The sequence below is a fragment of the Mytilus trossulus genome, chromosome 11 (genome assembly GCF_036588685.1).
Source record: "Mytilus trossulus isolate FHL-02 chromosome 11, PNRI_Mtr1.1.1.hap1, whole genome shotgun sequence".
Taxonomy (NCBI): Eukaryota; Metazoa; Mollusca; class Bivalvia; order Mytilida; family Mytilidae; genus Mytilus; species Mytilus trossulus.
The window spans coordinates 47,606,429-47,621,762 of record NC_086383.1 but is presented as its reverse complement, the minus strand read 5'-3'; the positions used below and the strand labels follow the sequence as shown (position 1 = coordinate 47,621,762).

Here is a 15,334-nt window from a genome sequence, read left to right as displayed (position 1 = left end):
AAGCTATGGTTAGACATTGAATAAACAACACATTTATCTTCTTTACACATGATTTTATAGTGCTGTGACTAACAGAAATACGCATACATTTGTACATGAAAACTTAAATGCATCCTCCTCATTGTGATATGAGTCTTCCACTTGTATTTTTTGTCTATCTAATGAGTTAAGCCTTTTTCAACTGATTTTTATAGTCCGTTCTTATGTTGTACTGTTATACCACTGTAACAGGTTAGGGGGAGAGTTGGGATCCTGCTAACATGTTTAACCCCGCCACATTAGTTATGTATGTGCCTGTCCCAAGTCAGGAGCCTGTAATTCAGTGGTTGTCATTTGTTTATGTGTTACATAAGTTTTTCGTTAATTTTTTTACATAAATAAGGCCGTTAGTTTTCTCGTTTGAATTGTTTTACATTGTCTTATCAGGGCCTTTTATAGCTGACTATGCGGTATGGGCTTTCCTCATTGGTGAAGGCTGTACAGTGACCTATAGTTGTTAATGTTTGTGTCATTTTGGTCTTTTGTGGATATTTGTCTCATTGGCAATCATACCACATCTTCTTTTTTATATTGACACAAACATAAAAAAATTATGGTGCTATACTTATACCTATTATTATCAATAAACTACCAGTAGACATGAGAAAAAGCATTTCCAATGAAAGTGAGAGCAATCATATAAACCTAAACAACATCAGAAAAGCTATTACAAGAGAAGTGAAAATTTGTGACGACAGACAATTTATCGTCCGTCACTGATTACATACTTCCGTAACATTTTTAAACAAATCCTTTTACTTAGACACAGTGATATTCCAATGCAAACAATGCATGCTACAATGACAAAAAAAGTCCATGCATTTACCACAGTACTATAGTGTACATGTTTCTGATGGCACAAAAGTCTTTGTTAATGCAAGTTTGAACATCGTAAAGCAAAAGAAGCTGTTTCAACTGGTTAGGAAAGCTCTGTGTTTCATAGTGTAAATCACAAGTCTTACAGTTAGAACTGTTAGAACTGTTAAAATGTAAATATAAAAAATATCTCATCATAAAGCTAATATAATTTTGTAATTACTTAATTGATTGGCCACATAAGGCCTTACATGTGTTCACCTAATTTTTACAAAAGTCTGTAATCTCTTCAACAACCTACCATATTTAAATTCCTATTTTTCCTCCATCTATGATATGAAGTTTTCTCTGAAAGGTTCATAGTTTGGTATAGTGTGGGGGTACTTTACATGCCAGACCATGTGGAACATGAACTCAATACGATCCTGGCATCGTCTATGACATGACGGACAGACAAAAGGATCTTCTTCCTCTGGAGAGTGCAGACTTTGGTGAAGATGAAACATTGTAAAATCATTGAAAATAATATTACAATGTGCACAATGATGGATACCCGAATCCGAAACTGGAGTTTCTGAGGTAGTTGTAACATGTCTTTTCTCTTCACTTTCCGTCTCTGACATAGGTGGGCTCTTTGAACGAATAGAATTCCCTCCCTTTGATTCATTATCCTCAGATTCTTCACTACTGACAGACTTGTTGACACTGAGATCAATGACCCGATCAAATGAGCTGCCATTATAAAGAGAGGAGATTGGAGGCAATGTTGGTTGAGGTAGACTTGTCATGGATAATCGCTCTGGCATGCATCGGAAGTTTGTTGAGACTGGAGATACTAGACCACTGCTCTGAGGCGTAATGCTCCCATTTCTATTTCTGGTAATAATGCCTTCATTGTGTGAGGTAAAGGTTGAAGTTGGTATTGATGAGGATGGAGAATGCACCATACTTGAGCTTGACATCTGTAAAACAATAAAGATATTTATATTTACTTTAAGTAGATAAAAAATAAAAAAAAACTCATAAAGGTTTGGTTTTGCTGGTCAGGGATACACTATATATAGTTTCTGATAATTCTCACCTTCTTAGTTAATTGCATCTTTTTATGGCAGCCATTTTAACAAACTATTCTTAAAGAATATTTAAAGTCTATTTACTTTATGGTTTTGAATATATATAGATTCATAATGCTGCAAGACATTAAAAGGAATTAATCAAATAGAAATCCTCTTAGAAACTTAATTCATGTAAGACTTTCTTTCAAGTAAAAATATCATTCACATATGCATCCATATGTTTCATTCAGTGCCAGCAGGCAAGGACCCAGCTATTTTGAAAAGGGGGGTTCCAAGTTCCAACCCTGGAACCCTCCTCCCTTAAAATTGCCAATTGATAGTCATGAACAACAAAAGAAGGACGTGATTATTTCTATGACATATAGGACACAGATATCTGTGTTTAAAGTCAGATGAACCTGGTCTGAAAGAGGGATATGTATACCATGCAATGATCCAATATACCAAATATAAGTGTCAATCACTAAAGTGCATTCATAGAAAATTCTTGCCTGCTATACTGATAATGATATTTTGTTTGTCATCAAATTAATGATTTTTTTTCACATGTGATTGTTACAGTTTTAATTTGTTTAATTAAAACTGTAACAATCACATGTGAAAAAAAATCATATTTTTTTATGTATTCATTGAACTTGAGAATAGGACAACAGAAAAATGACTGAAGAAAAATATAAGGCACCTGTAAGAGATAATATAGATTATCCAGCTCTACTTATTTATAAATTTTTTAATGTCTCCAATGACCATCATGAACATGCAATAGAATAGTTTTCCTTATTTTGAGAATGTATTTAAAGATGAATGAAAACTCATCTACGGCTATATTTCAAGACCACAAATAACCTTTTCAGGGAATAGTTATAATGTATGTGAATTTACACCAGTAATATAAAAGTAAATTCTGTTTGTTGAAATTGATGGCTTTGTTCAATACGTCGTAAATTCAGAAATATTTACAATGTTTTTATCAATTATCATTACTGTGAAAATTGTGACAGAATAGGTTTCACACCAAGAATAAAGAGCTGTGCCATGAGCACATGATACATCTGTCTCTTTTTCAAAGAATAAAGAACCATAACTTGTCAATGCCAAATTGGAATTAAATACTAAAGGGAGGTAATTTAAATAGATATAGATAAGAGTCACCAAAATTTCATGAAAGATGCAAAGCAATTCTGAGCTGTTGTCTGACAACTGGAAAATCCCCATTAACATGAATAACTCAGAAAATAAAAATATGAAATTGATAAAAATATAAAAGGACCTTACAGCAATAGATTAAAACAATTAACCAAACTGAATGATATAGCTACAAACCTGACTATAACTTTCTGCCAGACTGTATCTAGTTTCTGCTTTCATATGTTCCACTTGTCCTTGTTCAGGTGGGCTGTGAGGTGGTGTCACCTGTTCTAGTTTGACTGGACTAGACTGGTCCTTGTCTCGGTCTGTAGAGGTAGATATAGCTGAGGTACCATCACGAGATTTTAAAGCTTGAGGTAGAGACATCATCTGAGAGTTTGGCCGAGGTTGACCTGGAAAAATGTGATGTTGGCTGACACTAGAGGTCTGAATCATGCTCTCATATGTCAGGGCATGCTGCAATAATGCCCTCTGCTGCATAGCAAAGGCATGATATGCAGCCATATTGACCTGCCCTGTCGGTCTGGCAGCTGGTGCCCTCTGATTTCCAAGTTTACCACGCATGTGAACATTTCTTTCATGTCTTCTTAAATCATTTGATTGAGTAAAACACCTGTAAATATAGCATAGCATATTATTTTACTGAAACAGTTTATTGTAAGTATGTTGGAAGATATTGATTTTCAACGTTGAAAAAACATTAAAATGTCATATGAACAGTACTAGTACTGTAAAAAAGAATGGCACTTATATGCTAGTGCTCTTTGATAAAACAACATGGTAGTGAGAACCTTGTCTGTGTGGTTGCTTATGTTATATCTAACTATTGTTTTTGTCCCATTGCCTATTGTGCAGGTCTGCATGTTGATAATTTGAGTTGTTGGGGTGCTATATCCCACATCTGATTACAAGATTGTGTTAAACGAGGATATTTAAAAAAAACAACACTGCTACTGTTTCCATAACTGGGGAAAGGGATTGAAATCTTTTCAGGTCTACTTAAGTATCTTTTAGTGAAAATATATGAATTACATTTCAAAGAGACATAATTTAACATAAAATTAATAGATCAGGGCTGCTTATCAAACTTGTCCTACACATTTATAATAAAAACCTTTAATATTGATTTCCAAAAATATATCTGGCCACAATAGCACATGTATATATAAAAGTGCTTACAATTCAATTTTATACAGAATTTTATAATTTCTAAGGGTTTCACTCCCCCCCAAAAAAATTGTTCAGCACAAATTACAGGTATACAGTAGTTGTCCATGGTTCAATTGCCAGTCACATCTTAATTTTTTTTTGTAAATTGTATTTTGATAAATCAGGCCATTATTTCTATCTTTTAATTTGTTTCATATTTGTTCATGCTTTGGCCTTTTATAGCTCTAGATAGGTTTGACTATTTGTTGAAGGCTGCATGAAAAGAGTCACTCCACACTTTTTTTCTGAAAAGTAATTACTTAATGTCATCTGCAGCAAGATGTTTTGATATATACATTTTTAATGATTGGAAACATTGATAACAAGATGATTTTCACAACAGGCTAGGTATTTTAAAAAGATGAACTGCAAATGGAATACAGCAACCATATATCAACATTTTAAAAATTTTGGTTGCCCATGCTTCTTTTAAAGAGACCAAATTAGATTTTTGTTGAAACAGATTAACTAAAAACAGATTAACTAAAAAAAAAATAGTATTCATGTACTACAACGTTGTATAATGAAATCATTTAAATGATGGAGATTTTTTTATTTGGTACATAGTTCTTATTTGAAGTTATGTACCTCAGACCCAAAACCCATGATTGGAAGGTCACACATAGTAAATGTAACCTTCTTCCCACTCTATATATAAGGTATAGATGAACAGATTGAAAAACAACAGTAAACCTCCCACTCTTAATGTGGAAGTATGCATGAATGGAAGAACAACAAGAACAGAATGGTCTTTACCTCCAAATATGTGGATATGGCAACAAATTAATATACCGCGTAACACAACAATTGAATTCTATTAGTTTGCAGAGATACTGAACTTTACAATTTTAACCCTTTTCTGAATATAAGTCAAAGTGATTGTCCTCCTTCCCAGATATTTCTTAAACAAACATGTTATTGATAAGGTTATTTTAAGTGGGTAACAATAATCCCTATCTCCAGCTATTTCTAACACAGGTACCCTATTCATCAAGATTTAGTACATGTCACACACAAAGAAAGGTTTTAAATGTGAACATGTAAGATTTGACCTTATTATACTATTTTTCCCAAAGTAAACAGCTTAACCAGATATTTTTCCATTTTTTTTTACCTGAGCTTTATTCATCAAAGAGTACATAACAAATGCATTTAATTTCAGCCATTTACTCAACTGAATATTAGACATTTAAATGAGGGTCTATAATTTGTCATAACCTTGTTAACTTATTTGTTTCTCAGTTTTACAGTGAAAACCTTTATAATTCCTGCTTGCCAGGGACAGGGAAATAAGCAGATGTTCATTGCTTGAAAGCAGGAGGAAACATAAAGTTTACTGATTGTGGGTGAGAAAGGTACATTGTCAATGAAAAACATAGAAATCTACTGATTTTTCGTTAAACATTTATTATGCCTAAATCTGCTTGCAACACTTAAAAATTCAAAAAAAATAGATCATAGTTTTATCAAGTAGATCTATATCAAGGACAGAAATTTCTTTGCAAATTGGTGTAGATTGATAGCCCACAACCTCAAAAAACATGAGTCAATATAAATACCTACATGGAAAAGCTATTTGGTTAAAACCTTACTTAGAACTTAAATTGAAAGTTTAACCCTAAACCATGCTATAAAACCTGTAAATTATATTTCTTTAATGTACTCTTTACTAAAGTCACTTGAAAAATAAGAAATTTTGGCTATAAAACATTGAAATTTAATTTTTCATTGTACTTTGTACCACGAGTAGCCTGACTTTTTCTCTTTTTTTTTTTTACAAACTCTCAGGTGTTGACCTACCCTACAGTGACCCTTAATCTATCTGATATCCATTTAAATTAAAACAAGATTTTACAAAACAATATCGGTTTCAGATATCAGTATGAAGTATTGTCACACACAGAGGAAATTAGAAGGAATAAATCCTTTAGTCATTTGATATGTACTGGAAAACATCTTTGTTTTTCATGGATATAATGTAAAAATATGTAAAGGGTCAATAAAGTGTATTGATTTTTACATAGAAAAAATATAGCAGTTTATATGTAACTAACTTCATGTTAAGTGTAATGGTGAGACACAATAACAAACTACTCCTGCTGCAGAACTTATACACTATTGTATTCCTATACACATAAAATAATACAAACAGAGTTAGTAGCATGATAGTACAACCTTTTATCTTGTTGAAGGATAGGTCATGAACATACTACGACACAATATTGAGTCAAAGAACACTTGGGACTGTTATAGACAACACAATGAATGAATTTTAGTTGAGTTATGCCAAAACCTATACATAAGAGATAGTACTTATTTCCCGTTTCCAACCCAAACAATGGCACCTTTTGGAGATTTTAGTTTTCCCCTAAGGATTTAAAGGACATATCACACAAAAATAAAAGTTACATACAGCTATGAAACTGTTTGTTGTTCACACAAGTCCGTCATATAGAAACAACACGGAAAAAAGTCCTTATTTTTTCATAATGTTAGAGGTACCAATTTTACTGCACCAAAGGTGCATTTGACATTAAATGTCTCTTCTGTGTTTTTTGGGCCAATACATTTTAAAATACAAAACCAATGCAAACATATAACAGCTGATAAAACCAAAAACAAACCACAACCATATGGGCAAACCCTGACAAAAAAATCAAAGCTAATGCAGGAGGGACTAAATTTTAAATGATTTCCAATATTTTATAATAGCAAATTATCCAATAAGACATGATATAATTGATAAACATGACAACAGATGGGTAACCACCATATCACTGCCAGATCAGATTAAACAATGTTTTGCTGACATTATGAATGAAGCTCCTGCTAATAAAACATGCTTTCTGTTTCAGGAACATAATGTAATGCTTAGATAACAAATATTGTTTTGAGATACAGTTTATTTTCAAGAGAACCAACAATAGGCTAGAACTATTCCATACAAATTTTAACAAGCAGTTTAATTAAATTATCTATTATTTGTAATCAAAATTCAAATTTTCAAGATATTATAATTCTGCTTGGACAACAATTTTAACTGTTCCATTATAGAGAAGGTGTTGACAGGATATCTTTTTATTTTGTCATAGTCTTCAGTAGTTCTTTACAATTGTGAATGTATTTGTATATATATCAAAACCCCACAGTCCCTTTGTAAAACAAGCAATCTCTAAGTATCTCAGGATTACCCAATTCAAACAGACAAGATGAATATTCTATCTACAAATAGACAAAATGAATATTCTATCTACAAACACACCTAAATTTCCCCAATGTTTTCAACAATTAGTTTTCCTAGCATGACTAGTCAATCGGGAAAATGGACTGCAATTTTAAACTAGATATTTTGAAAATTCAATGAGGCTGTCTGATGGGCAGGGACTATTCTAACCACTTTATATTGCTAAGTACAATGAAGCATAGGTATTGGTTTAATATACAAATTACATTCTAAATATACGAGGAGACCAGGTGAAAAGACACCTTGGAAGATCAGACAAATAATGATGAGAAACCAGAATTAACAGAGAAAGTAAGATGAAAACAGGTATAATTGTCCTCCACTGATGATCACATGACTGTATAAAGTAACTTCCTGCCTGTCAATATCACACAGTGTTAGATCAATTACCACAGACTGGACATTGCATGTTTCTTATTGATTTCTTATTCCCACTATTTCTCACTTATTAAACACTGTCTGTCCAATTATTTCTATCAGAAAAATAAACTAATTTGTTTCATATTCTTCATTTGTCTGAAATAAGGTAATATTTCAAAAGTTTTGATAATATTGAGATGATGGTTATTATATTTTATAGTCAGGTAATAGGGATTACTGTAGAGATAGCCATTGATTACATTGTGATATATAAATATCTATGGTTACAGATCAGGTTTTTGTGGTCATAGACTGGTTTAAATCCAAAATAAATTCCAAAGTATAGAAATATGTAATTCAGTCTGCAATTACTTCCTAAACAGCCTTTTAGGTGATAAGTGAAACAAAAACACTGCCCCTTGAACAGAAGACTGAAAGAAAAGCAAAAAGAATTAAACAATTTAAGAACCTAGCTCACAGCTAGAATTGCAAGCAACATTATAAGTGCAAGACTTTCCAAGGGGCATGACTCTCCAATGAAATGTTTGATTGTACTCTAAATCAAACAATTAACTACACTTCATTTTTAAACCTAATGTATAACTTTTTTAATGTTTTTGTATGTATTTTTTGGCTTTTCTATTTTTAAATTTCATTTTTTCAAAAGGGGGGGGGGGTCATTTTAAATCATGCTATATAAAATATTTAACTTGTCCCTCTGGAACCTTTTGTCCCTCTTTGATATGGATGGTTATATCATGTTTAAAGACTGATGAAAGTTCACCTTACATTTGTGTTGTCTTTGGTCCGTTACACAAATATATGCTCTCTGTAAATGGGAGATAACTCAGCCATGTTTTAAGATTAACTCACCTATGACATATTTTACATTTGTATGGACGTTCCCCTGTATGAACTCTCTCATGGACCTTGAGATTTGATGACCAGAGAAAGGACTTCCCACATGTTGTACACACATAAGGTCTGTCGGCTCGATGTAACTGTTCATGTTTCCTTAGAGTGGCAACTTCTCGAAAAGATCTTTGACAAACCTCACATTTGTACGGACGTGGTCCATTTGTGGCTGGCAATCTGATGCAGTGGTCTGTCCCATCCTCATCCATTTCTACAATACAGTAAAATTTGTTTTAGAGTACATGCATTAGTATTTAAAAAGGTGATCTACTAGTAATTAAAGTAAACAAAATGCATAAAACAATCATAACTGGTAAACAAATATACAAATGCTCTTTTATCTGCAAAACAATTACGTTACATGGAAACAGTAAACAATTTGAATAAAAGAGGATATGGGGTATAGTCTTCAATGAATTTTATACATCATACATTAAAAAATTTAGTATACTGTGAATTCATTATTATAAGAGGGATATAAATTTTTGGGGGGTTTCGTAGGAACAGGTAAACCAAGAATTCAAATATTCAAAGAATTACAAACTTCCTATAGACTGTTTCTCGTTTCTCGTTTTGTTTATATAGATTAGACCGTTGGTTTTCCCGTTTGAATGGTTTTACACTAGTAATTTTGGGGCCCTTTATAGCTTGTTGTTCGGTGTGAGCCAAGGCTCCGTGTTGAAGGCCGTACTTTAACCTATAATGGTTTAATTTTTAAATTGTTATTTGGATGGAGAGTTGTCTCATTGGCACTCACACCACATCTTCCTATATCTATTATATGTAGTGATTGGTAAAACCACGAAATCAGATATCAGTGGAAATGTAAGCTTTCCTCAATCAACGAAAATTGTTATCAACGAAAAATAAATGAATCCACAGTAACTTCAAACTATACATTCTTATACCCTTCCCGTTAATATATCCACCCCTCCTACTACAAATCATCCATTTTGTGAACTGTAAATAAGTTTGATGGTATTTCAACATAGATTTGTATGGTTATACATAACCCTTTAATCAGAATTATCCTTCCAAACCAATCATGTGACAATAGTAAAGGATTGACCAAAAGCTTTTATTCAACTAAATTCAGATAACAGTGGAGGGGGGTATCTCAACATCTTGAAGGTGCTTTTTCAGAATCAAGATATTCCACATCATGAATTATAGCATGTTTTTATCCACTGGTAATTTTTGTTTTAATTGCCAGTGTTTGTAGGATTGTTGTTCGTCTATTCATACTCCACCAGTGATGAGTTGCACTATTTTTACCTCTACGGTGTATACATTTAATGCAATTGTAAAAACCTTGAAAGTGTGATGTAATACATCATATATTACATGGATAATTAAGAACACTAGTTATTAATGTTGTCAATGAAATACTATTGTAAGTTTATTGCCTGCCTGATGGATAAAGGATATTACCCATGATGCTTTATTCTGACCTGAAATAACATGATGTATCATAAATAAGTTTATATTTTTATCTGTTCTCCATCATGTCCATTAGCCAATAAGGTTCATAATCATAATTGTTTGTATCATAAGACTGTAACTGTCTTTACCTATGAGGTAAACATTACATTACATGTGTCCTTGATAAATTACCTATGGTCTGATGACCAACTGGACAATGACCTCTCTTTCGGGTCACCTGACTATTACACTGATCTTCTACAATTAATGTGAAAGATGAAAGCTGTTAGAAAATTGGCAGAGAGTAGTGCTTTGTTTGAATATTTACTGGCACAAGCTGACTTTTACTTGGTGGAGTTCTATAGCAAACTTATGTATGATTTTATATCTGATATTACTACATCAACATCTAACTAAACTAAACGAAGGAAGAAAGATAGTAAAAGAGGGGGTACTGGATGAAAGGGTTTAGAAAATCTGAGAGAGAATGACAGAATGAGAAAAATATAAACAGTAGAAGCACCTCCTTCACATTTTGAGAAATGTTTCCATAAGAAGTTGTTTGTTTTTTTCAAACTAAAGCAGTAGGATATATTTGTCTCATTAGAAACTTGGTTTTAAAAATACATCATTAATCATTTGCTTATCTAAATTTAAGTATGAAAACAATACATTGTTCTAAGGAATTTATTAATGTAAATCTAGAATGATTTTTGTATATTATTATTTACCAGTTAAGTTTTAATAACTTCAATTTTGATTACAAGAAAAACTTTTCTCAACCAGATCTGCATTGACCACCAACTACAGTTCTCTCAAAGTAAACTTCTTTTAAGTGATAATACCTTTCCCACAAAGGACTACCTTTTTAATTTTACAGAAAACCTGACATGTCAAAATGAATAGTACAATTCTTGTTCAATCAATCCGTTTTATACTGTATTGATATGTCTCTCAGGTAAGCACTACATGTGACCTTCCTTGTTAAGACAGATAATTAGCTGTGGGTCTGATAACCAAGTGGACACTGACCTCTACTACAGGATTGGTAATATATAGGTAAATATAATACAGACACTTTTATTTGTTATGACTTTAATAAATCTCCTAGTTATAAAAAAAAATGTTCTACAAAGTTTCATCACACTAATGAAGCCTGAACAATGTTGTTGATGTGAAACATTCGAAATGGAAAGCTTTCTTTTTTTTTTAGTAAAATACTGAAAAATTTATCTTTTGATAATAAAAAAAGGTTCAACCAAAGACAAAGTTTAATAGAATTCCATGAAAGTTGTATCCCTTATGTGAAGGACATGTATGCAGGTTTGTTGTAAACTCAGTATTAACAAGTGTTAGATCTACTGTATACTAATATGAACCTTGCTACCAAATATTGTGAATATCGAGGATCTCTGATTTGAAGTGGCTGAGAAAATGCAACAGAAAAGTTGTGCATAGACAGAGGGATGGATGGACATAGTCAAACCTACATACATATTCCCCCTTTAGAGCAGGGCTTTCAAACAATATTTTCAGTTAAAATAATAAGAATGACAAAGAACTGATATTACAATGAATTACATTTACATGTATGCATTTCTAAATAACCTCTTTTTCATGATTTATATGGAAACTCTATAATATCCAAGTATATTTTCAATGAAGACCTAGGACTATCTCAATATGTCTACTTCAATTCTTTTGTTTACAGATTACCATACTTTAATCCCATGTGTCCTTGTACTTTAAGTTGTGTAAGCTTTGAATTCAAGATCACTTTGGAAACACTCCCATATAAATCTCACTAATGAAACTTGATGCCATATCTGTCTTAAAGTAACTCACTACCATATAACTAATAAAAACATCATTTAAGTGGACATCATCTTAGCTGTGTTAGATATTCTATATCAAATAAAATATTTCATGAAGAAACCTTTTTGAAAACTGATCTTCTTTTGATATTTTATTTTCCAAAATAGCCAAAGGACACCTACGCACTATTCTGGATTTAAAATGAAACTAATAAATGTCATTTCTACCAAGAAACTGACCATCTGGCACGAAGACAAAAAGGACACAATATAAAACATGATAAATCATCCTTTGACTAAAGCTTCAGCAAGCAAACTAACCACCACCGGCTAGAAGACTGAAAAAGAATTGCTTCATTCCAAACCATTTTATTATAGCGTCTTCAGTAAACATTGACAAGTCAGGTATATAGATCTTTGTAGAAGGAAATCAATATTTCCTCCTTTACAAGAGTTTCCCAAAGCTAATTATCTAACGGTCAGTTGCCATGTCCAGACATAAGCTTGATCCATTAGTAGTGGAATCCAGGTCACACGTTAAAACCTGATCACCAGCTTCTGCTTTTTTATTGCAAGTTTGTTGGGGTCAATATCCAAGAAATATGCCTCAATTTACTGTTCAGCTGATACCACAGACACCCAGAATGACATCACAAACATTTTCATACAAAGCAATCCTGAAAATGTTTCAGAAGAAGAGTTTGTGAATAAATGTATATATAATGTTTTAAATGATAGTTCCTTTTTAAGAAGATTTAGTTAGCTTAATATGATTAGGCCAGACTAATTATAGTTATATTTACTGCCTCCTTACCCAAGACAAAATTTACATGCCCACTCTAAAACATAGGACAATTTTAGTTCAGTACCATAAAAATTTAGAACATTCCCAATATGTTATGTAAAATAAAAAAAATAAAAAACTATTTATCTTTCTTAATATATTTTGTTCAGCCTTAAAACTAAACCAGGAAATACCTCTTTTAGCCTCAAGTGCAATATTCCATGTTTCTAGGTGTATTTTCTTGCTATTCCTAGCAAGAACTATACCTAACACAAACCAACACTGGAAATTGGAATATGATTTCCATAAAAATTAAAAACTCCAGCATAAAATGAAACAATCATATAATTTTAATGATCAAAGCAGTCTATCAAATATCAGCACTGTTTCTAGGGAACCACTGCCATGACTGTGGATTACTTTATGCTGTTAAGAGGTTGAGGAGGATATTCATAAATGGGTACTATGCACATCAAAGGGTTTTATACCCCAAAACAGGTATCAATTTACATTGATAAAATATAAACTTTGGATTTCAGGATATTTGCCCACAAACCTTCATGTTAAAATCATTATTTTTTCCCCAAGACACAATGACTGAAATAATATCTGAATACAGGTTAATGGCCTTCAAAAAATAGATTTTTGGAGGCTGTTCACTTATAATGAGTTTTTGTTTGAACTATGATCTGTAAAGGGGAAATTATGACATGTATGACATTAACATGAATTATGTGCACCATGGCAGTAATTCTATAAATGAAATACAATATTCTACTTTTATCAGTTATAAATTGATACCCATTTATCAGGATCTGCCTCAAACTGTTAGACATTTTCTTTACCCCCTTTTTTTGTATAGAGTTAACAATTATTGTGTACACCACAGCAGCTGCATAAACATCCCTTAAACTAGTATGACATGTATTTTCATATGATATGGGTACAGTTAAAGGCAATAGAAAAGGTGTACAGAATGGATTCATCAAGTGTTAAAGGGACATAACTCTCTGTCTCATAGAAATCGTCTAATTGATTAGTGTGTGTTTAATGCCATTTTTAACACTATTGTACTATTTTGTGGCGTTCAATTTTTTATTGGTGGAGAAAGCCAGAGTGCTGGCAAGAACCACTGACTTTGGGTAGGAAACTGTATCCAGTAAACACTGAGGTTGTGAGTTTAAATTCTGCACAGGGCAGGTGCCGTGCATTCTACTACAATCTTAATTGACCAGAATTGTACAGATGGACAAGGGTAAAACTTAATATCCCTCTGCATCAATAGAGCCATAAAAACATACCTTTATATGTTCAAAACAGTGTTGTGATCATTAACTGGTATTTCTAATTTTTATACAATTTTCATGATTTAAGGTCCTTTGTATCTCGAAAGCAGTGAGAATATTAAAGTTATTTTTGCTTTAATTATTTTGTTTTTTACAAAATATCAGTAAAGCAGGTGTATCAATTCAAAAATCTAGCCTCTTAAATCAATGATTACAAACAATTTTTTGTTTGATTTTTTTATGCTCTCTTCTGTCATTCACACGGCAAACAAAAAGAGCTTATTTCTATGTGATGGATAATTTTAATATCTGTTAGTTAACAAAACATGTTTTAAAACCATTTTATTCTTTTTCTTTAAACAATATTTATAAATTAAAATGCAGCATCACTAAAGCCTTTTCCCTTTGTTATTCACAAGTTTATTTCATTATCATGTGTAACCCTTTTATGTTAAGTTAGTTTTTATCTTTGCACATAACCATGATAACATACCAATGAAAAACATTTCATTTCATTTTCATAGTATGACATTCCTGTTCTAAAATTCTTATAGCTAACAGCAAAGAAAAACAAAAAACAGAAATGTGTAACACAACAAAAACTAGAAAATGGAAACAGAAGATCGTATATCTAAGTTTTGTATACTTATCAGTTCTAATTATAGGATTACTTGCATTGATTTTTTTCATAATGTAGGGGAATAAAAAACATGGGGTTATCAATGAGAAAGCAACAAAAGTTCCAAACAACAAAAAGATACCAACAAACAAAGGGTTTTTAATATGCCTTTCATGTTTTATCCTTTGGTCATTTATATCTTATAAAACAAACTTAAAATTAAATATTGGCATTGATCCTAACAAAAATACCCACAAAAACCACCAAGATAGTTAGATAGATGGGAATGGGAAGAAAGGTTGTCAGTGTCACACCAGTCAACAAGTTTACAAAAAGGTTGTGGGAGTTATCCATCATCAAATCAAACCAAAGGCTTGGTGGTTTTGTGGTAGTGTGGGAGGTTGTGGGTTCTATCCACCATAAAAGTCAAACTAAAGACATGGTGGTTTTGTGGTAGTGTGGGAGGTTGGGGATCTATCCACCATAAAAGTCAAACTTAAGACTTGGTGGTTTTGTGGTGGTGTGGGAGGTTGTGGGTTCTATCCATCATCAAGTCAAAACATTGCGTGGGTGATTTTGTGGTATTTGGAGGTTATGGGAT

General features: G+C 32.2%; 1 protein-coding gene across 2 annotated transcripts in view; it reads right to left on the bottom strand.

The window, feature by feature from the left end:
• LOC134691232 (zinc finger protein 91-like) overlaps window positions 1-15,334 on the bottom strand; it is a 31,314-nt gene that overhangs the window by 11,256 nt on the left and 4,724 nt on the right. For both annotated transcript variants that reach the window (XM_063551601.1, XM_063551602.1), the window contains exons 2-4: window positions 8,767-9,019; window positions 3,255-3,693; window positions 1,157-1,817 (exon numbers count right to left, since the gene is read on the bottom strand). In XM_063551601.1, the coding sequence (XP_063407671.1) occupies window positions 1,185-1,817; window positions 3,255-3,693; window positions 8,767-9,017 (1,323 nt within the window). In that variant the 5' untranslated portion in view covers window positions 9,018-9,019 and the 3' untranslated portion in view covers window positions 1,157-1,184. The remainder of the gene's footprint in view (window positions 1-1,156; window positions 1,818-3,254; window positions 3,694-8,766; window positions 9,020-15,334) is intronic.